Source organism: Musca domestica, unplaced genomic scaffold (assembly GCF_030504385.1).
Source record: "Musca domestica strain aabys unplaced genomic scaffold, Musca_domestica.polishedcontigs.V.1.1 46, whole genome shotgun sequence".
Lineage (NCBI taxonomy): Eukaryota > Metazoa > Arthropoda > Insecta > Diptera > Muscidae > Musca > Musca domestica.
In genome coordinates, this window is record NW_026712336.1 from 5,143,115 (window position 1) to 5,168,333 (window position 25,219).

The following is a 25,219-nucleotide window of genomic DNA, read 5'->3' on the forward strand; positions in this document are numbered from 1 at the left end:
TTAAGTTATGCATTGAAGTTTGGCAATTTTTGTATGGCAGTTCGACTGGCTGGCTGGCTGGCAGGCACTACTTCATCTTCATCTGGTGCTGCTGAGGTCTTTTTCATTTCAATGTTAATGTCAAAGTAGTGGCCAAAGAGGTAAGAAAGAAAAACGACACAAACTGCACATTTGAATTCAAATGCGTTTTAATTGAATTCACCAAAAATAAAAAATGAATCGCATATTTACAAACAAACAGACAAAATGTTTTGGCATTCTTTGGCAGGCTTGTTTGTATGCAGCAATTGTTAGTTGTTGCGGCTAGTTGGCAATTATAAATTGTTAGGCCGTGGAAGAAGACATAGAAGTTGTCTGCCAATTTTGGGGGTTTTCTTTCGGATAATAATCCACAAGGCAAGTTTTTCATAATTTTTTGGGTTTTTGCTTTGTTTTGTCTAATCGCCTGACTGCAACCTATTGGATTTTTACAACTCCAGTAGTTCGGCTGGCGTTTTCCAATTCAACAACTGATAGTTTGAGGTTAAGATTATCATAATTTTTTGGCTAAAAGAAAAGTTTTTTTTTTTTGGTTTCCACTGCGGTTAAAAATAACAACATCAGGAAAAAAGATGCCAAGACATATTTGAATTTGGTTCTATTTTTGAAATTAAGATGAGGAAGAAGGTTGCTTAGAAGAGAGGCTGTTATGGGTTTGACTACTTCAAAACAGCGGGTAATGGGAATGAGGTTAAAACAGAAAGTTGCCAAGAAAAATTGTCAAAGAAAAATATGGGGGTTATTGAAATGAATTGGGGTCTTGAGGAAGTGAGTTTAAATGTTTAGGAGTAGATTTTGGTGGTCCACTTTTCCACTTTTAGGGTCTCTATGTCCAAAGCCGTACCTCATATGAGTATATGCAACATTCTCCCACAGAACAAGGTTTTCCATGGATGAAGTCAAAAAATCTTCCAATAACTAAAATTATCTTTAAATAAAAGCTAAACCAACACGTAGACCTATATTTTTAATTATTTACTTATTTTTATTAATTAATATTTTAATATACAAAAAATATGACTAAGTGGAATCGGAATCTAGGAATCGGGGGTTCCCCTCATATGGGCCGACAGACCCATTATTTGAACCAATAACTCTTGAAGTATTTCAAAGCTCTCCATAAAATTCCAAAGTTCTATACATTATATGTTGCGAAATATATTTCAAAATATTGGAGTCCTTTTGAATATGGTCAGAGTATATAAAGTCTTTAAAGATGATTGGCCAAGAAACTTGAAACTCTTTTGGGGCCTTGATCGACACACCTAGCATGACTTGAAATCTAATTTGAATTTTCGCAACCTATTAGACTTAGGAAAGATATGAAAATTTGCCCCGAATTTGAAGACAGGAATCTAAATTTGGTGAAACTAAAAAGGGTTTTTTATGAATCATAATTTATGATATTTTTTATGGTAAGTTTGGATTAAACAAATTTCTTTGGTTCGGAGACTCACGATGAAATTCGATGTAGAATATTTCTTCTCTTGACACTTCCCCGAAAAAATGAAGTATAAAGGGAGATTTTGACATAGATTGAAAGCGTGTTTAATTAGAATTAAAATACCTAAAATCATAATTTTCACTTTCCATCAAATAAATTTCGAACATAAATTTTTTAAAACCTATTGCCCCTAGATGTATAGTTTATTCCGAGATTTATAGTGAAATGTTATTTAGAATATTTCGTCCTTAGACACCTTTGGCATAGAACAATATTTTATGTTACCTTTAGGCGTTAAATAGAAAAAAGTCTCAAAAGAAGAAAAAAGATCAAAAATTTAGATTTTTTTTGAAACAATGATGTAAGCATTTTCTTGATATATAATTGAAATAGAGATTTCTTTTCTTTGGTGACTTGTAGTGAAATTTTATGGAGAAGAATTTTTCCTTTAATACTTTTCCCAAAAATTTCAGTATTAAAGTAGATTTTGACTTAGAATGGAAACGTGTTAAATTAGCAGTAACAATTTTGAGCACACAAGTTTTGACTTGTAATATATACATTTATAATTATTTTTTTTTTTAACTTTTAATCCCAGATGTGTGGTTTATTCTGAGATTTGTAGGGGAATTTTATGTAGAATATTTCCTCTTTTGACACTTTATGCCCAAACCGAAATTTTATGTTACTTTCATGCATCAAATCGAAAAAGTCAGAGGTAAAATCTATCAAAAATATTAGGAAAGTATTTTTATGATTATACCCTCAGCCGTACCCCTCAGCCATATGGCTAGAAGGGGTACGGTGTTAGATCCTAGGTCTCTTTGGACTAAATCCGTTTCAGGACATTTGGAGTTGATCTAGCGATGTCCTTCCTCCCGTCTGTCTGTCTGTCTGGCTGGTGAGCACAATAACTCTCGATGGGAGTATTCGATTTGGTCCAAACTTGGTACATCGTAATTTTTTTGTAAAACTTAAATCGAGTTCGGAAATGGGTAATATCGGCCCTCTCCTTCTGGTACCTCCCCCACAAAAGTTCGAAATTTTCAAAAAATATATTTTCTGCACAGAAGGAGAAACCATGATCTGATTTTGCTCCAACTTTGCAAATCTTAATATTTGCGTCAGTGCTAAGTCAGGTGCGAAAATGGACAATATCGGTCCAATCCATCAAATAATTATATGAATAATTATAACTTTTATAAAATGCTATGTAAGAATCCGATTGTCTCCAAATTTCACACATTACAATATTTCCATAAACCCAAGATCTGGTACTAAAATAGAATATATCGGTGCACGTCTTCTGGTACCTTCCCCACAAAAGGTAGAAATATTGAATATCCTTTAAGCTCATAAAACGCGAAATTGATATCCGATTCCATTTAGACTTGACACATCTTAATGTTTCTATCAACTCAGGATCTGTTATAAAGACGGCGAAGATCGGATTATTCCTTCTGGTACCTCCCCCACAAAGGTCAAAATTTTGAATAAACAAAACGTTTATAAAATCCGAAATAAGCATTATGTTCTCTTTATATTTCACACATCCCATTATTTCTACAAAGAAAAGATCTGTTGTGAACACAAAGGCTCAAAATCTTGAGTATCCACGAAGCTCACAAAACACGAAATTAACATTCGATCCCATTCAGACTTGGTACACCTCAATATTTCCATTAATACAAGATCTGTAATAAATATGGTAGAGATCGGACCACTTCTTTTGGAACCTCTCCCATATAGGGTTCAATATTTTGAAAAACAAAACAAATGATTTTCTTGTAATTTTTCCCATATCAATATGTTTATCTGCATTACATGAAGTATGAAAATGGAATACTTCGATCGACTCTATCTGATACCTGATGTACATTTTAACATTTTCTAAAAATTATACCATATCTCATATAAAGTGAAGGAAGAAGTCAATATAGTCCATGGCACGTCGCAAATTTATATCATATTAATCATAACACACGTCGAACATAGGCTGAGGGTATACCTCTGTCGGCAAACCCGACGATACTTTTTAACGTGTTTTTTTATATTTTCAATATTGAATCAAATATTTTCTTGGTATGTGGTAAGAATGCTGATTTCTTTCCTTTGGTGACCTATAGGGAATTTTGATAAGGAATAATTTTGCCTTTGGTATCGCCCTTCTAAAATGATGCTTTGTTGGACATTTTTGCACAAATTCACATAAAGTACGGCTTTAACCCTAAAATGTCTCTTTATTATATACTAATTCTTGGCATTAAGGTAAGTTTTAGACTTTTGATGTCTTCAAAGACCTATAGTAGAATTTTATGACAATTAATTTTGTAGAATATTGCTACGATACCGTTTAAATGGAGTTTTAACCAGACTTTCAAAAATGGACCAAAAATACCACTTACTCAACTCGCTTGAGTGTTTAATTGGCTGCCGAATCTTAGTCTGAAAATGTTCAAAAATGTAAAAGAGGTGGAACTTGCCCCCTCTATTTAAGTTACTTTGCGATGTCATTTTTTAAAACCCCGATACACGTGTCTTTTGGTTTCCACTCTACTTTCATATTCTAAGTGGATACAGCATAGTGGATATTAAGCATCCTTCTCTTATTTCTATAAAAACTATGCTAAACTGAAGAAAATTTGTCATTTGAAATGAAAATAAATTATATTCGTTGTATTTTGTTTATATTCAAAACAAAACAAAAAAATTCTACAACTTTTCCCAAAAAGGTTGAAAAATCTCTCCAACAACCATCCAGCCCTCTACATACAACACTTGGCATTGCAACTCGGCTTTGCAACTTCCTAACGCACATATTTCCATTTGATTGGAAAACACTTGAAAAACTAGATAGACAGTTTGGTTACAATATTTACTGGCAGCGGTGGGGGCTTTCTTGTCATTCAGATTCTATTTTTCGCCGTTGCCATTGTTGTTGTTGTTGTTGTGGATGCTTCTGCTGTTTATTTCATATGCGTTTTATATTAAAAATGCATTCATTTGTGTTGCCTTGCCGTCGAGTAATATGTGAACGATTTATTGATGCATACAACGCAATGCATTTGCAATTTTAAAAGTCTCTGTGATAACAGACAGACACAAGGCGAGCAGGAGAGTGATGACGGAAGGGGAATGCACCATCACCACACACACTACAGAAATCATGGCAAAATGAAAACAGACAGAAACCATAGGCCCCCACATACCGATCAACGTCATACGACGAGACCATTTCAGGCATTGGCAATGGCAGCAAATGACAATAAGTGCATCAAGGCGCATATTTTTTGCCATAATAGCGCACAGCACATTTTCCCGTTTCCAGCGCTCTGGTCTGCTCTGCTCTGCTCTCCCTGAATCTAACCCAATGTGGCGGAGATGCGTTGCCTTGCCTTGCATTACATTGCAATGCGTGCAATGCCGTATTGAACGCTCGGCATGATGTTACTCTAGCTTGCCAGCCAGCCAGCCAGCTCGCTAGATAGCTTGGCTCTTTGGCATGATATGGAAAAATCGTATCAACGCATTTTTCTACCTCTCTGCAATTATTGTCGCGAATATGTGAAAAAGCGTGGAAAATATGCGTGGTTGCGAACGTGGCACCCAATATTAAAAACCCATGCCACTATAGGTGGTGGTGGTGGCGTACATTGTGGCCGGAATACTTGTTTTGCAGAGAGGTGGCCCTGCCTGCCACTACCATATATTGGTGACATGCCACACAAAAGAATACCACCATCATCCTCATCCAAACCATCCACAATATTGCCGGGCTGTGTTGTGTGTGTGTGTTGTCAGCTTTTGGCACCACTTGTCCTCAAGCACAACCTCAAATGCCACAATAATGCAAAAGTACATCAAACAGTGAACACCACCCAGAACAGCAACAGCAGCAGCAACAAACGCGACACAACAATTATGTGGCTGAAATATTAAATTATGCGAATGCGTGTTTTTTGTTGTAATTCGATTTTGTTGATAAATGATAGAATATGGGGAGAAATTTATGAAAAATTGTTTCGAAAAGACAAATGCAACTCTAGGATTTATTGACAAAATGGATCCAATTTTTTAATGGTACGTATTAAGTTTACACATTTCTTTTGCTCAGAGACTCACGATGAAATACAATGTAGAATCTTTCTTTCTTTGACACTTTCCCCAAAAAATTAATATTAAAAGAGATTTTGACTTAAAACGGAAAAGAGTTGAATTACCATAAAAACATACCATATAATTTTCATTTGTAAGATACAAATTTCAAATTCAATTTTCTTAAAAACGATTGTATTTAGACATGCGATTTATTCCGAGAGTTGCTGAAGAATTTTGTCATGAATATTTCTTCTTCTGACACTTTTTGTCCAAAATGAAATTTTACAATACTTTCATATATCAACCCGAAAAAAGGACTAGAAAAAATATTTGAAATTTTTTTCCTTGGCAAAATTAATACAATTTATTTGATATATGACGAATAATTAGAGAATTCTTTTCCTTGGTGACTTATAGTAAAATTTGATGAGGAATATTTTTGTTTTTGACATCATCCTTCTAAACTGATGCTTTGCTGGAGATTTTTGTACAAACTCACACAAAGTACACCTTTAACCCTAAAATGGGGTATTTAATATATATGAATTTCTGGCGTTAAGATAAGATTTAGACTCTCGAACCTACAATAGAATTTAATGACAAATAATTTTGACTGGCTACGATGCCGTTTCAAGGGAGTTTTTAACAATGTTTTGAAAAAAGGACTAAAAAGACCGCTTTATATTTCCGTAAAACGCAAGGATTACAAGGAATATTAGCACAAGCATTACAAAAAACTTAAGAAGTATCAGTCGGTTTTGTCGGAAGTATCAGTCGGTTTTGCCAATGTTCGATTATTTATAAAAAAATTGGTATCGGCAATATTACAAGAAAATCTAACATTTTTATTCAATTTTATGCGAATTCAAAAATTCCAGGTTTCTGGTTGAGAAGAATATTTAGATATAGCAAGCTGTAAAGAATCGCTGACTTGTTTCGCAAGTTATTGCAGTTATTGAAAATTGTGACCCTTTGTTGGAGAGATACCAGAAGGGATTCGCAGATATATATCATTTACCCAACAGATCTTGTGTTTTGTTACGATGCTCATTTCGATGTCTTCGAGCGTTTTGTTTTTCAAAATCTTGAGCCATATGTGGGAGAGGTACCAGAAGGAATGATCCGATCTCTATTACCGTTATAAAATATTTTGTGCTAATAGAAATATTAGATGTGCCAAGTCTGGATCAAATCGAATTTTTCGTTTTATGAGCTTCATGGATATTCAAAATTTTGATTTTGAGGTTGCAGAAAAAGTGGACCGATATATCATATTTTCACAGAGGATCTTGCGTTAGAAGAAATAATAGGATGTGTGAAATATGATAAGTACCAGATGCTTATTTTGGAATTTATAATCGTTTTGGTTATTAAAAAAGTTGAATTTTTATGGGGGAGGTACCAGAAGGAGTAGGCCGATCTCTACCATTTTTATAACAGATCATGCGATGATAGAAATATTGAGATGTACCAAGTCTGGATGGAATCGGATGTTAATTTCGCGTTTTATGAGCTTCATGAACATTCATAATTTTAACAGTCTGTGGGGAGGTACAAGGAGGAGTGGACCAATATATCCCATCTTCACAGAAGATTTTGTGTTAGTAAAAATAATGGGATGTGCGAAATATGAAGAGATCCGGTTGCTTATTTCGGATTTCATAACCGTTTTAGTTATTCAAAACTTTGACACTTTATGGGGGAAGTACCAGAAGGAATGATCCGGTCTCTACCATTTTAATAACAGATCTTGTGTGGATGTAAATACTGAGATGCACCAAGTCTGGATGGAAACGGATGTTAATTTATTTAAAATTTTGACCCTTTGTGGGGAAGGTACTTGATGGAGTGGACTGATATTGTCCATTTTCGCACCGGACCTAGCACTGATGCGAATATTAAAAAAATGGGTTATCCGTTTTCTTTCGGTGCAGTAAAATATTTTTCTGAAAATCGTTTTGTGGGAGAGGTACTTGATAGAGTGGACCGATATTGTCGATCTAAGTTTCATAATAATATAACATCAAGAGTAATCATGTACACTAAGCAGACGGACGGACATCGCTAGATCGACTCCAAATGTCCTAAAACGGATTTGGTTCAAAGAGACCTGAGGTCTAAAACCGTTATTTCGATGAGGTACGTTTTGGCCGTATCAAATGATATATACCCTCTCTATGGCTGAGGATATACAACAATGTACTTTGACTTGCAATAACTGGAATTTTAAGTGAGAGTTTTAGTTTTAATTTGAAGTTCCTCTCCCCCATATGTCTTGGGGTACGTATTCCTGTTGTAAAAGCTGTAAATTTTCTTACCTTTCTCTCAAAAAGCCTTTATTTTATGAAACTAGGTCTTTGTCTTTAAATTGTGCATCTCTTCTTTTCAGCCAAAATCAACAATTTACTTTAACCAAAATAGACTATCAATGACAATGAGGAAAGACCCTTCATAATTTGCTCTCCTTCATCATTATCGACAAGTCCTCGATGAATGCATACATTTCTACAAAATATGATAAATTGTTTTATTATCTAGCGTTTTGAAAATAACAAAAGATAACAATGGCTACTTGTAACGCATTCGCTCTAAAGCGAAGACAATGCCAAAACTATGTTGTTGTGAGCGTTTAAAATACTAGTAAAAGTTCACAAAGATTTCTTTCCCCTGACGTTTTTTTTTTTCATCCTGGCCATTGGCGAAGGGCTTCTTTGCATTACCAGCCAGTCAGCCAGCCACTCAAACACTCTGCTCCGTTGAGCATGTCTACACTCTAATACGATTTTTATTAAGCGTTGCATTATTCCTATTAATATGCAACATAAACAGAAAATAGCTTTGGAAAAAATCTAAACAGCTCAAGATGACGACGAAACAAAAAAGAAAAAATATACGTCATAGCTTTTGCGCGAAAAACCAACCGGGAAGGGTAAGGAAATTAATAAGGAAAGAACGAACGAACGAACTGTATGACAGCATAGGGACAAGTATCTGTACGAGTCTTTTGTGAAATGTGGAGGAGGACACTTGGCAAGTGAGTGAACCCGCATAGAAATGCAGCCACTGGCAGCGACAACCAACCAAACTGTCAGCAGTTGCAAGTTCCAAGTTTATAAAAAGTTGTACCCCGAGACCAGTGATGACGGTGATGCTTTCTGTCGCTGCTAGTAATATTGCTTGCTGAATGATTTCATTTTAGAAATAACTATTTCTAAAGATATTTTTAATATGAAAAAAAAAAACTCGGGGATATAAAAAAAGGTTTTGAAAAAGCAAATATCCTTAAGACAAGGGTAAGAGCTTGCTAAAGGTTGTCGTGAATTTTGATTTAAAGTTCGTTTTATTAAATTTTTAGAAGTTTATTGAGGAAACCCCTTGTGCAACACAAAAACACAATATAATTACAGCAAAGTAGAGTTATACCTGTTGAAAGGCATTATTTAGAAAGAAAAAGGGAATTTCAAAAAAAAAAAAAAAAAAAAAAAAAACAGTAACGAAAAATCACAAGTCTAGCGCCGACTCCCGTAATTATAGAATTTATTTGAAATAGATAATACCTCCCAACAACATTAGGCTTTAGAGCAGTTATAGTTTGGTTTTACAGGGAACTAAATATAGGTGGCATATCCAATTCTGAATCGATTTTGACTAAATTTGACGGAGACAAAAAATATTGCTATAGAGTGCATGATATCAATTCGAAAGGGATTATATTAAAAAAAAATATATCAGAACCGAGTTCCACAAAATGAAACGTACGTCTCGAACTTCACTCCATTTGGGCTGATATTAGCCATTAATTGCACAATAAACCTGAAATCGGATTAGGGATATATATGGGAGCTATATCCAAAGCAAAGGTATTTCCGAGCTCTATAAGATATCTGGGTCAAGATATTACGAACGTGAGAAACTTAAGCACCAAATCGGATGAAACTTATATATGGGAGCTATAGCTATATCTGAAGCGATATTCTCCGAATTCGATGTACTTGGTTCTAGACCGAACTTGGTCGGATGTAGCAAAATTCAGGACATTTGGACAGATATTAGCCATTTGGTGCATAATTAACCCGAAATCGGTTGAAGATATATATTGGAACCATATCCAAATCTGAACCGATATTGATAAAATTTGGCAGAGGTATTTCAGGGGTATATCTGATAGCTGGTACCAAAGATCATTGCCGTGGTATGCATATTACTATATATCTAAAGCGATTTTCACCAAATTTAATGTATTTGTTTCTACACTGAATTCGATCTGATGTGCCAAAATTCAGGTCATTTGGACCTATAATGGGTATTTGGTGCACAATTAACCCGAAATCGGTTAAGGATATATATGGAAGCTATATCTTAATTTGAACCGATTATCACCAATTTCAAAATGGTCCGTCCTTGGGCCAAGCAAATATTGTTCGGAAAAATGCATCTCAATTGGATAATAAATGCGACCTGCATTTTGTTCACAAGAATACATGGACTGACTGATTCATAAATCGGCTCAGAAAATGATTTTATGAAGACCCTCAAAAGTAAATATGGGTCCATCTCCCTTCCTTCTCCATGTTACAAAAAAAAATGCACAAAGACATAGTGCCCACAACACTATGTGGTGTAGAATATAAAATGTCTGGTATTCTCTTTCCGTTACCTCGCCCACAACGGGTCAATTTTTTGAAAAAAAAAAAAAAAACCATGAAGCTCATGAAATGGGAAATAAGCCTCCGATTCGTTTCAAACTCTATACATCCCACTATTTGTATCAACACAACATTTGGTATTAAGGTGGAATACATCGGCCCACTCCTTCTGGTGCCTCCCGCACTATGGGATTACACTTTATAATAATCAAAACTCTCATAAAATCCGAGCTAAGCAACAGATTCTCCCTTTACTTCCCATATTTTAATATTTCTACTAACGCAAAATCTGGTATGATGCTGGATTATATCGGACCACTGCTTGTGGTACCTCCCCCCACAAAGGTGTCAAAATATTGAATAACTAAAACGATCATAAAATGCAAAATACGATTCTCTTCAAATTTCACTCACATGAGTATTATTTCTAACATGAGATCTGGTGCGAAAATTATAAACACCGTTCCGCCCTTTTGATACCTGTCCCCAAAGGATCACAATCTGCAATAATTATAATTCTTGCAAACTTGCAAAAAAAGTCAGCAATTCTATTCAGACCTCTCAAATAGAGACTTGAATATGGCCCACTCCTACTGTTACATCCCCCAAAAAGGTTAAAATTTTAATTAAAAGTTATTCGCTTATAATTCGAAATTAAAGTTTTTGTTGTCTTTAAATTTGGCCCTCCCAGAATTTTTATCATTATTAGATGCATTATAATACTTTAGTCCACTATTTCTATTACCTCAGGTATGTTTCAAAACTTTCCAACAATTATCACATATCTCATGTAAAGTCAAGGAAGTAGCCGATATTGCAAATCTGGCACGTTATAATATCAGACTTAGGTCAGATACCTAATTATTGACAGTTAATATAATTACAAGGCTATTCGGAAAACTCCGACTGACATATATTTTAATTCGTTTTCATAGACAATTTTTCAGAAAATTTTTGATAATATTTTAATATATTACTTCTGTATATGCGAACTTAATCTCAGCTGACGACTTGAAACTTTCTTCATATAAAACTTTTAAAAATAATTTTATTTCCTATGAAAATATTTCTAAAACATTGGCATTTTTTAGTTCAATAAAGTTTGTTCTAAAACCAGAATTTATGTTTTATGTAAAAATGACCCCATCTTAAAATATACAAATTGCAATTATATATTTTTCATTATACTTTTGTCTAATATTATATATTGTGTGGTCAAATTTTCCCTTTACTATCTCCAAAATTTAGAACATATTCTCCTTTACTTTTAGGATTTAACATCACAGACAATAGCTTAATATTAACTATTTCATCAAAAGAGAAACTCCAAAAAACAAAAACGAGAAACATCCAACACTTGGTCTACTTTGGAAAAACAAAACACCCAGAGTGTGTCAAATGAGTGCAAGAAATACAATATGATGATGTTCAACGAAAAACACCAAAAAAAGGAAAACAATGCGGAAAAGGCACTAAATTACAGAACATTAAACTCTTTGCAAAGAACAACAACAACAACAATTAACACTACAACTCATTTACATAGGAAAATCGCAAGGCAATGCAAAACAACACAAAAAAGAATCAAACGAGGAAAAAGATGGACAAAACATGGTCTGGTATTTAACAAGAACACCTAACAAGAAGACATGGTGAGGCTGGAGATGGTATGGGATGGCATGGAGGGCAAGGAGTTCAATTTGCACACACACACACACTGTCATTGAGTCATGTTGCTCTTAACGATTTTGCAACGACTGTAATTACGAATGACTCTATCACCAAAATTGGTAAAAAATCAGCTTTGGCCATGCAACTTGCAGCAAAGTTAGTCGCTCCAACGTGTGAGTGTGCCATGAATGCCAAAGCGAGTAAAATTTGGTCCATTGAATCAGCAAAAGAAGCAACAATTAAAAGAAAAATGTTATGTGGAGCAAAAAATACAAATTCTATTTTTGCGTAAATTTTATTTAGCCTGTTGCCTAACCGTAGTAGAGCTGGTATCCGTGTGCGCTCTCTACTGCATGTTTCCTGTGGCAATTCCAAATTCTGTTTGATGTTACTGCATGGTGTATATTTGTTCAAAACCCCCTCAAAAAAAGATAAGACAATTTTAACAATTTTTTCTCTCGTTACAGGAATTAGGTATGTCTCTGAGCCGAGAGTAGGTGAGCGTATAACCGGCCAGATTATGGCTTGTACTTTTTGGGTTCCTTTGTTAGTTAGCCTGTCATGCATTCAAACATGCAGGCCATTAAACGTGCATTAAATGCATAATGTCCAACACAACAAAGGGAATTGTATTTTCTGTGCTCTCTCTCAGTCTTGCTCTCTATCTTTACTCCAGAGAGTTGGTACTTTTTTCATTTGATTTCAGAATTAAATCACTTTAACACAGTGACACACATGTCCAGCTTGTGTGCATGTGTGCCTCCTGTAACACAATGAATTTTCTTTAGAATGCATGTGGTTGTTGTTGTTGCTGTTGTCTTCTTGTTGTGTGTAGTTGTTGTGACTCTTGTACAGCACCAGCCATTTGTTGCATGTTCTGTTAACAAATTTTATATTTCCCCTACTTTTAATGCTCGCTCACATGCTGTTGGATGCATTCGACGAGAGAACAAGCAATGCCTGAGAGAGAGAAATATGTAGAGAGCCACGATGGTTTCATGTGTGTTGTTATTCTTGAAACACACAACAAGTTTCCAAATGAGTACAAAAAACAATGTCCCTACTACTCCCAATTATATTAACATCATTATGAACATGCTGGGTAGAAAAAACAAGAACAACAATGCTATCATGGAATGAGAACATTGATGAAATGCACTCTGAGAGCAGTTGAGAGAAGGAAATCCACAACATAAATGAGCCAAAGCATTTTATAATTGCATGTTGGTGAGATGGAGAGAGAGAGAGGCCATGTACGTGTTTGTGTGGCCACGATAAACGAATGCATGCACGAGTGCATCTCCGGTATAACGGGCTCTCACCATGCCACGAATATCCGTATCCGTGTTGTGTGTGTGCGTGAGTGTGCACTCATAATGTTAAAACAACACTAGCCAGCCAGCCATCCAGTTTGTTGTAATGCATTTCATGTTGTTGCTGTAGTTAAACGACGACAATGTGTACGTGTGTGTGTGTGTGAGAAGTTGTTGCTTGACTTGTTTGCTTGTTAGTTTGAATGGCTTGCTGTGAACATGTGCATGGGTGTGTGTGTGTGTATTTCAGCCTGTGTTTATGGCGTTGTAATGTTAGTTTTATGGCAGCATGGACACACAGATATGGCTATACGGCCACATACTCTCGCCCAAAGAGCAAACAACACACAGCATTTTATTTTCAACGAGGCAACGGAGTCTCAACTAAACCGAATCATAATCAGTTTGAGTTGAAACGTTAAGCGGTAAACATGTTTTAGAAAAATAGCTCTTCCGTTACTAAAGAAAAAGAAATCACAATATTTTATACTTAACACACAAAAATCAATTTACTTAGAAAATAAATAAAAGACGACAAAGAAGAGAAAAATTTCAAACGAAAACTTAACGTCTCAAAATAATAAAACAAAATATTTATAAAAACGAAACAAAGAATAAAAAATTAGTGAAATAATTTAAAGAAAATAAAACGCTTGTTACGTTACGTCTGACCTACACACACACATGGATTACGGGTTTACGGTTTTACAACATTGAAAACAAGCGATCACAAGTGACAATACAATTTTGTTCAACAAAATAATAAAAAAACAAAACAAAAAATGTATCAACAATAATTTGAGAAAAAAAAAAAATAAAGTGAAAAAATCTCAATTAGAAGAAATTCTAAAACAATTCTGCAACAATGAAAGAATAACTGGCAAGCCATCACCAAAAGAAGTGTTCAAAGTGTAATCAACCACAAAATCCATTGAACACCCAGCCACCGCCATCATCGGGACTTCAAGTCCAAAATATTATCATCATTAGTTTTGTTTCCATAACCAACTAAAAAACAAAAAACACAACAAAAATGTCTCTGTACGCCTGCGCCTCGTTTTTGCTCCTCACCGCCGCCAGCATTGTCAGCGGTGTCAGTTCACAGTGTTCGTGGGAGTTTGTACGCACAACCATGGACATTAAATGTAATATACGTGCCATTGATGTATCGCAACAATTGGACTTACAAGTTGCCGAAACGGCAACCCGTCTCGAACTCGCCTGTTCCAATGATGTCCTGTATGCCAGCGATTTGGGCAACAAGACATTTGTACGCCTACAAAAATTGTCGGAATTGCAAATCGATTCGTGTAAAATGCAACGTCTCGCCGAGAATACTTTCGAAGGTCTAATGTCGTTGAAACGTTTGACGGTCCAGACGCACAATGCCGTTTGGGGTCCCGGTAAAACACTGGATATTTCACCCCAGGCATTTTACGGTCTACGCGAATTGTCCGAGCTGAGCTTGGCCGACAATAACATACGCCAACTGCCCGAGGGTGTTTGGTGTACCATGCAAAATCTCCAAGTCTTGAATTTGACTTCGAATCGCATTCGAGCCGCCGAGTCATTGGGTTTCTCCGAAAAACTCTGTACCTCAAATGGTGCCAGTGGTGCTGCTGAGTTGCAAGTCTTAGATGTGTCCTACAATGAATTGCGTTCCTTGCCCGATGTTTGGGGTGCCTCACGCCTTAGACGCCTACAACAATTGAACCTGCAACACAACAACATTTCCTCATTGGCAGCCAATTCCTTGGCTGGTCTATCATCGCTGCGCGTGCTAAACCTGTCCTACAATCATTTGGAAACACTGCCAGCCGATTCCTTTGCCGGCAACAAGGAGTTGCGTGAAATCCATTTGCAAGGCAATGAATTGTATGATTTGCCGAAAGGTCTATTCCATCGCTTGGAACAACTGCTGGTGCTCGACTTGAGTGGCAATCAATTGACCTCACACCATGTTGACAATAACACATTTGCTGGTCTAATACGTCTTATTGTCCTGAACTTGGCCAACAATGCCCTCACCCGTATTGGCTCGAAAACCTTCAAGGAATTGTATTTCCTACAAATTCTTGATATGCGCAACAATTCCATTGGCCACATTGAGGATGGTGCCTTCCTGCCTTTGTACAACCTCCATACCCTCAACCTAGCCGAAAACCGCCTACACACCTTGGACAATCGTATTTTCAATGGTCTCTATGTCCTTACCAAATTGACATTGAACAACAATCTCATCAGCATTGTTGAGTCTCAGGCCTTCCGCAATTGTTCCGATCTCAAGGAGTTGGATTTGAGTTCCAATCAATTGGCTGAAGTCCCTGAAGCTGTACAAGATCTGAGCATGCTAAAAACCTTGGATTTGGGTGAAAATCAAATTTCCGATTTCAAAAATGGTACCTTCCGCAATCTGAATCAATTGACCGGCCTGCGTTTAATTGACAATCGCATTGGCAACATCACCGTGGGCATGTTCAGCGATTTGCCTCGTTTAAGTGTTTTAAATTTGGCCAAGAATCGCATTCAGTCCATTGAACGTGGCGCCTTCGACAAGAACAGTGAAATTGAAGCCATCCGTTTGGACAAGAACTTCCTCACCGACATCAATGGCATTTTTGCCACCTTGGCTTCCCTGCTGTGGCTCAATCTTTCCGAAAATCATTTGGTATGGTTCGATTATGCCTTTATCCCCTCGAATTTGAAATGGTTGGATATTCATGGTAACTACATTGAGGCCTTGGGAAATTACTATAAACTGCAGGAGGAGATTCGCGTAACTACCCTGGATGCCAGTCACAATCGCATCACTGAAATTGGAGCCATGGCTGTACCCAACTCCATTGAATTGCTGTTCATCAACAACAACATCATTAGCCAGGTTCAACCCAACACCTTTGTCGATAAGACCAAGCTATCGCGCGTTGACTTGTACGCCAATGTCTTGTCCAAGTTGGCTTTGAACTCGTTGCGCGTTGCCCCCGTTGCCGCTGATAAGCCAGTGCCTGAATTTTATTTGGGCGGTAATCCTTTCGAATGTGACTGCAGCATGGAATGGCTGCAACGCATCAACAACATGACCACCCGCCAACATCCCCGCATCATCGATTTGGCCAACATTGAATGCCTAATGCCGCACAGCCGTAACGCCCCCATTCGCCCATTGTCATCGCTGTCGAGCAGTGACTTTGTCTGCAAATACACCTCCCATTGTCCGGCGACCTGCCACTGCTGTGATTTTGAACAGTGCGACTGTGAAATGGTCTGTCCCGACAATTGTACCTGTTTCCACGATGCTACCTGGTCGACGAACATTGTCGACTGTGGGAAACAGAATCGCATCAACCTGCCACAACGCATTCCCCAGGATGTCACCGATTTGTATTTGGATGGCAATAATCTGCCGGTAATCGATGCTCAGGTGTTTGCGGGCAAACGCAATCTACGTGCTCTCTACCTGAACTCCTCGAATGTGGTGACAATTCAAAACGGCAGTTTTGCCGAGCTCAGCATGCTGCGTTCCCTGCATTTGGAGAACAATAAACTGCAATCCTTGGACGGCAGTGAATTCCAACAATTGTCTCTGCTCAAGGAATTGTATTTGCACAATAACCTGCTCACGTCCATTTCGAACAATACCTTCGGTCCCTTGGTTTCATTGAAGGTTTTGCGTCTAGACAACAATCGTCTCACTGCAATGCCCATTGCCCAATTGGCTAGTCTTCAGTATCGCAACAGTCTACAGGGTCTGACAATGGGCCGTAACTCCTGGTCTTGCCGTTGTCAGTTCTTGCAGAGCTTGGCCCAGTTTGTGGCCGACAATGCTATGGTCATTCGTGATTCCCAGGATATCTACTGTGTTGATAATGGTGTTAAGCGTGAATTGGAATTGTTCACCCAGCATGGTGTGGACTGCAGTGAGCTGTTGGAAAATGCCAGCAATATGGCCTCCCAAGATGTGTCGGGCGGTTATGTGCCTCTGCTGGCTGCTGTTTTGGTGTTGATCTTCCTAATTGTGGTGCTGATCATTGTCTTCGTCTTCAGAGAATCGGTAAGAATGTGGCTATTTGCCCACTATGGTGTGCGTGTGTGTGAGCCTCGCTTCGAAGATGCCGGCAAGTTGTACGATGCCATTATTTTACATTCCGAAAAAGATTATGAATTTGTGTGCCGCAATATTGCCACCGAATTGGAACATGGTCGTCCACCATTCCGCCTATGCATCCAGCAAAGAGATTTACCACCCCAGGCCAGTCAGTTGCAAATTGTGGAGGCTGCCCGGGCTTCGAGGAAAATCATTTTGGTTTTGACCCGCAACCTGTTGGCCACCGAATGGAATCGTTTGGAATTCCGTAATGCATTCCATGAGGCTTTGAGAGGTTTGGCCCAGAAACTGGTAATCATTGAGGAGACAAATGTTTCCGCTGAGGCTGAAGATGTTGCTGAGCTATCGCCCTACTTGAAATCGGTGCCTTCAAATCGCCTGCTGACCTGTGATCGTTACTTCTGGGAAAAATTGCGTTATGCCATACCAATTGAATTGTCGCCACGTGGCAATAACTATACCCTGGATCATCATGAGCGTTTCAAGCAGCCTGTTTCACCTGGTGTATTGTTCCGCCAGGCTCCCCCACCACCAGCCTACTATCAGGAAGATATGGAAGCCAATTACTCTTCGGCCACCACTGCCACACCATCGCCCAGACCCACCCGACATGGTCAACGTATTGTTGATGCCATGCCAATGCGTCCACCAAGTGAGCATATCTATCACAGCATTGAATCGGAATATGGTTATGAACAACATGAAGCCTTGTCCATGATTCCCAATGATATGACCAGCGGTCGTCATCATCCTCATCATCAGCATTTGGCTCCTCCCTCAAACGCAATGTTTCGCCAAAGTACCAACCCTCGTTTGTCGATGAATGCGGCTGGTGCAAGTGCCGCTGCTGCTGGTCAACAGCAATGGAGACCCTCAACGTTAATGGCCCAGCCACAACAACAACAGCAGCAGCAACAACAATTCCAGCCGGCCACAGCCCCTGTACATTTGCGCAGTGGTAGCAATTTAAGTCAATGTAGTACTAGCACACAATCAACGGCCGCCTTGGCACAAACGCCCCAGCCACAAGCTTCCACTTCCGCGGCTGCCCAACAGCAGCAGCAGCAACAACAAACAGCTGCCACAGGTGTGACTCCAGCCACAAGTAATGAGGGTTCAGCGCCGTCAGCAGCGAATAAAAACACCACCAATCAAGCCTTTTTAGTGTAAGAACAGCCGCAAACAGCAAAAGGCAACAAAAACAAAGGGTAAGAAGGGCAGGGTAATAAATAGCAGCAGTCGTGCAAAAGCGACCAAAGCAGCCATTTCTATATTCTACACAGCGAGCAAGGTTGGATGACTACGATGACGACAACAACAAAGGCCATGTTTCCAAGATGGTGGATATCATATCCGTGGAAGCTTTATGTTGTAGAGAATCGCGAACCCTCTTCATCATGGCCATCGCGTAGAGCTGTAGAAGAACGGAACGGAGGATAAACCCCATACAAACTCAAAAACAAAAATACAAAAGACTTTCCATAGGAATATAGAGTAGGTAAAAGAAAAAAAAAAAATAACAAAAACAAAAAAATATGCATTTAGCCAAGAGAATGGAGCAGCATAATGGAGCGATTTGAGGTTAAACACTCAAAACGGGCAACGGGAAGATAGTAGAGGAGAAAAGCAGTACCACTTTTTTCAAATTCAATGTGATATTAAATAATTATTTAACTAAAAAAACTAATAACTATTAAAAAAAAAACAACAACAAACAAAAACTCTAATGTATTATAAATGAATAGTTAATCTAAATTATAACGAAAAAAAAAACATAAAAAACGAACCACATTCAAAGCCACTTAAATTAAATATTAGCCCTTAAAAAATATTATTTGTAATAATAATTATTATTTTTATTGATTTTTCCAAATAGGTTTTAAAATCTGCATAGAAAAAAAAACATCAACAACAACCATTACCACTACTACATGTGTAAATAGTATTCAAAGCCAGTTCTTTTTTGTTCTTGTGTGTATGTAAACAAACAAAACAAAATCATAACGAAAAACAAATTAAAATTGTTGTAAATATCGCATTAGTTATTACCTAGTAATAGTTATTGTAATGACTTCTTAGTAAGGCAAACAAAAAATTGTAATGTTATTTATAGTTTATTTGAAAACAAATGTAAATTTCTATTTCCTAAGTATATATTATATTATTATTACTATTAAAACGAAAAAAAAAACACAAAAAGTTAACTAAAACTATTAAACCGAGAGAAAAAAAAAAATCACAAAAAATCCAAAAAAACTATTAAAAATTATGAAAAAAAAAAACAAATAAAACCAAGCAAACACAGCAATGTGGGTAATCATGTTTCACATGGTTATTTCGAATATTTCAAAAAAATTAAATCTTTTCTGGAGTTTTTATTTCGAACAATGAAAGAATGAAGAATGAGGGGGATTTACATAACAAAATGGGCAAGGGAGGGGTGAAATACAAAAAAAAAAAAGAAAAAAAAAACAAGAATGAAAAGAAGAAAAACCTTTTTTCTTACACTGCTTAAAATATATGGGACAAACATAATGTGAGGAGCAGCGACACTAAGCACTCCTTAATCCACAAGCACAACAACAAATGGAAGAAGAAAAGAACACAACAACCAGCTAGATGACGAAAAAAGCAACAACACCGTGTGTTTTGTGTGTTGTTCATTACATTGTTTGCTTAAAACTCTATGAAAACTAAATGCAACAACGACAACAACAACACGTTTTCTAAAAACAAACACAGCGACACACACACCCGACCATAAAACACCATTAAATCCTACTAACAGTGACAATATATATATATTTTTTTTTGGAGAATGAGAAAGTTTTTATTTTTGGTGGGGTTTTTTGTTTTTATTAAATAATTTATTTTGTTTTAGTGGCATTGCATTAAAACTTAAATGCAGTTTGTTAGTGAGAATTTAAAATGGGAATATTTGAATAATTTTTGTTAAATTGCCGTTGGAAAATTGAATATATGCATTGGAGTTTTATGATTACGAAGAAGAGGTTCTTTCTGAGCACAAATTAGTTCTTATGAAAAGAGTATTTCTATTTGGCTGGCACTTATGCCCAAGAATTTATGTACCGACATAAAATCCCAGTGGTTCTGATTACCAATTGCAAGAGGACTTAAATAATAATATGGGATTATATGCGATTTTATGTTGCACTTATTAAATTTTTGCTGAATATTTACTGGGAGGTTCTGTCTTAACAAAAAATGTTTTGAATGTGGTATTTTAGGGATGGTTTTTTCCGCTGGACTATCGACAAATATTTTCCTCCGTAGCATAACAAGAGTATATGGTACTTTAACGATTTAAGCCACATTTTTATATTGATATTTTGGGTTACACAATGGGTACAATTTTCTATGACAAAAAAGTGGCCTGTACAGATCAAAGTTTTCGAATAACCTCCATATAATGGAACCCCCCTATACTCAGTATTCTAATGATTGCTCAGCGAAATTATTTTGAAGCTAGTATTTGGTGTTGACAATAAATAGAAAATTATCTATATGGACCCACATTTTTGTATAGCCCATATATAAGTGTGCCTAACAATTGAATAATGTGACATTTTTCGCCGCATTTTTATACCCACCACCATACTATGGAGGGTATATTGACTTTGTCATTCCGTTTGTAACTTCTCGAAATACCCATGTAAGACCCAACAAAGTATATATATTCTTGATCAGCGTAAAATTGTAAGTCGATTTAGCGATGCCCGTCTGTTGCAATCACGCTATCTTTCGAACGAATCGAGATTAAAGGCTAATACATGTTTATTTTGCCAGTAGGCAGGTTAGGTACGTAAATGGGCATTTGAAGTTCCAAAGAGATGCTACAGCCTAAGATAGAAAATTGTCTGTGCAGGTCCACGTCTTCGTATAGCCCCCATATGACGGTAACTCCCGATGTTCGGTATTTTGATGATTTTAGCGACATTAATCACCGGAATTGTTTCAAATTTGGTTTTTGAAGTTCGTAACGGATACTACAGCCTATGACAGAAAATTGTCTGTGCAGGTCCACTTCTTCGTACAACCCCCATATGACGGTACCTCCCGATATTCGGTATTTTGATGATTTTAACGACATTATTCACCGGAATTTTTTCAAATTTGATGTTTGAAGTTCCAAAGGGATAGTACAGCCTAAGATAGAAAATTGACTGTGCAGGTTCATATCCCTGTATAGCCCCCATATAATTGTACCTCCCGATATTCGGTATTTTGATGATTTTAGCGACATTATTTACCGGAATTGATTCAAATTTGGTGTTTGAAGTTCCAAAGAGATGATACAGCCTAAGATAGAAAATTGTCTGTGCAGGTCCACGTCTTCGTACAGCCCCCATATGACGGTACCTCCCGATATTCGGTATTTTGATGATTTTAGCGACATTAATCACCGGAATGGTTTCAAATTTGGTATTTAAAGTTCGTAATGGATACTTCAGCCTATGACAGAAACAGAATTTTTAACGGTTTTTATTTTTTGAAAATTTCTAAATTCGTTCTAATGGTGGAGGGTATTCAAAGTTCGGCCCGGCCGCAGTTACAGCTTTTTCACTTTTTTCAAATTAGGTAATTGAAGTTGGAGATGGATACAACTTCCTCGTATAACTATTCCATCCTATATTCGGTATTTTGATAATTAAAAATACATTTTTGCTGCGGAATTTTTCAAATTTTCAAAATTCCTTTCAAATGATGGAAGGTAGTAAAGTTTTTTTATATCCTACACCACCTATTCGTAAGAGTATTATCTTTGTGCATTTGTTTGTAACATGGAGAAGGAAGCGTAATAGACCCATAGTTACTTTTGAGAATCTTCATAGAATCACTTTCTGAGTCGATTTATGCAGATCAGTCCGTCTGTCCATGTATTTTTGTGTGCAGGTCGCATTTATTATCCGATTGAGATGAATATTCCATATTTCCAAACAATATTTGTTTGGCAAAAGGACGAACCACATTCAAATTGAGAATCGGTCCAAATTTAGATATAGCTCCCATATATATCATCAACCGATTTCGGGTTATTTGTGCAGTCCACATGAACTTAATTTTGGCACATATGACCCAATTAAGTCTAGAAGCAAGTACATCAAATTTGGTGAAAATCGTTTAAGATATATATGTTTCATCCGATTTGGTGTTTTAAGTGACTCATATGGGTGATATATACTTCACAACAATGATCTTTGGTACCAGATATCAGATACAGCTCTGAAATAAGTGCCTAAAATTTTGCCAAATTCTGTTCAGATTAAGATATAGTTCCCATATATATCTTTATCCAAGTCCAGTTTTTTTGTGCACAAAATTGCTAATATCAGTCCAAATGGACTGAATTTTGGCACTTCCGATGGAATTCAGCCTGAAAGCTAGTGCATCAAATTTTGGCGAAAATCTGTTCAGAGATAGCTATAGCTCTCATATATATGTTTCATCCGATTTGGTATTTGATACCGGGCATCAAATGCTGTTCGAAAAAACCTCTGACAAATTTTATCGGGATTGGTTCAGATTTTTATGTAACTTCATGCGTGATATGCACTCCACAACAATGATATTTGATACTGGGAATCAAATGCTGTTCCAAAATACCTCTGCCAACTTTTATCGAGATTGGTTCAGAGTTTTATATAGCTTCAACAGACACCTTCATCCGATTTTACTGTTATTGCTCACCATATATATATAATATCAGTCCAAATTGAATAGATTTTTTTCATATTCAAATGAATGTTTCTATTTTGTGGAATTCGGTCCGGTATATCTGTTGCTCCAATAAATATTCTTAAATATAATTCTTATCGAAGCCATATCATGCTATACACAGCAATGTTATTTGGAACCAGAGGTTCGATTCAGAGTTGGATACATGATACGCATTCAAATAAGGTTCATAGTTGGTATGATCTACTTCACATAAATTCCCAATATAAACTCTTTTAGTTACGGGAGCTCTACTAAATGCGCATTGTGGTGGATGGTATCATATAGTCTGCCCTGCACGACTTTTGACCTTTTCTTACTGGTTTTAAGTTTAATTACAGCAGAAGATGAATAAAGTAGTAGCAGAATCATATTCTGAGCTCATTAATGCATGTCCGCCCGTCTGCCCATAAACCAAATCTAATCGCTTATTAAACTATTTATTTTCCCTTAACTTAAAGATTAAACAGCCTATGGTTTCTATTTTCTCTACATTGGGCGTTCTTCGTGAAATTAACACTGCAACACTAACAACAAAGCAATCTTTACACTTCTTAAAGGTCATGTTCGGTTAGATCTTGCTATTAGCTTAAAATCAAAGAAATGCTTTTAAGTCGGAGACCTTTTAAATGCAAAAGAAAAACAAAAAATGTGCACACACAACATATCACCACAAATATATTTGCATACCTTCTTCATACATAGTTGTCACCTCAATTTTCTATGCATTTCTTGCGAAGAAGAATAAGGAAAATATTAGCATATAAAGAAATGGAAGCGAACAGCGAAGTGGAGAGAAGAGAATGTGGTTGTTTGAAACTGTGTCACTTTGACCATCAGAAAAGGTGTAAAGAATAATGAAAACATGGGAACACCTTAGAAAATCTATCGACAAACCATGTAATTGTTTTGAATTTCAAATCTATTGATTTTTGCTACGATTAAAAACCTCGTCAAGGAAATTAAATGCAAATATAGTGGTAAGGAAGAGGTGCATGCTAATGCGAATGTTCACCTGATTAAATCGATATACCGATGAAAAATCAAATAAACCCCTTTAAATCTCTCAAATTTGTAATTACAAAATCAAAATTTATTTCATTACAAAATTTTGAAACATTAAAATTTGAATATTTTTTCCCAATCACCACAAGATTATATTTACATCATATAATTTGTCAGTTTTTTTTTCATTTTTTAATTTTCCTTCGAGTGGCGCCAACGACAATTTCCGCTGACTCAAAGACCTTTTTCACTTAGACTTCTGAAGTGATAGTGTCCGCATTTCCATATTACAAAACATGAATGTTCATTATAATACAAGTGTCGAACTGAATGTAGCAGACAATAAAATAATGTCTTTATCAGCTTTTTGTTTAATCGCAGCTACAGTTAGGAGCCAATTATCAGACATTAAAAATTTGTAGTAACAGGAAGTAAGCAATGCCTATAATTGTTTTAAGATCGAGCTTTAAAAATCTGTATACCCCATAATGAGCTGTAATGCAGGTTATGTGTGCTTGTAAAATGCAAAATGAATCGAAATATACCTATAGTAATTTTTTACATCTGCATTACATTCCAGGCGATCATCCGTTCGCCTAACCGACCATTTATTGAACATTCTAAGAATCGTTACAAAATGAGGTTCCTCGCTTCATTTCCAGAGCACAATGGCCACCAAAATCTCCGGATACCAATTTGTTGGACTATTCTGTGTGGAGTATTTGGAAAGCAAAGTTGATACAAAAAAATACGAAAGTGTCGATCACCTCAAACAAGCGCTTCGCCGGGAATTGACCAAAAAACCGCAGAGCAACATTCGGTCAGCGTGTGATGGTTTCATTGGCCGTTTGAAGGCCATAATTCGTGCCAAAGGTGACCAATTCGAACAAATCTAAAATTATTCTAAAATTTGATGATATTTTCGACATTTTTGCTTTCATTCAATAAATTTGAAAAAAAAAATTGATAAAATTATAGCGTTTGACTTTGTTGCCATTTTTTTTTTTCATCTCACCCTGTATTTGTGAGCTGTACGTAATATCTGGTATCAAATATTATTCTTTTGGAGTGCATAGGGTAAGTGTGCCTAAGTTCGGCATGTCCCAGTAGTCGGCACTTTTTATTTTTAAGCCCAAATAAATGAAACTATTATAACTAAATG

The 25,219-nt window shown here is 36.6% G+C and overlaps 1 protein-coding gene across 1 annotated transcript; it reads left to right on the forward strand.

Moving 5' to 3' along the window:
• The first annotated feature begins 13,584 nt into the window (after positions 1-13,584).
• LOC131804547 (toll-like receptor 7) lies at positions 13,585-19,583 on the forward strand. The gene has a single exon (XM_059127572.1). It carries the CDS (start codon positions 14,245-14,247, stop codon positions 18,484-18,486), a length of 4,242 nt encoding a protein of 1,413 aa, XP_058983555.1. The 5' UTR covers positions 13,585-14,244; the 3' UTR covers positions 18,487-19,583.
• The last annotated feature ends 5,636 nt before the right edge of the window (positions 19,584-25,219 follow it).

Bases quoted from the DNA above. Each gene is read 5' to 3' on its own strand.
- LOC131804547 (XM_059127572.1), top strand. From the start codon at position 14,245: ATGTCTCTGTACGCCTGCGCCTCGTTTTTGCTCCTCACCGCCGCCAGC.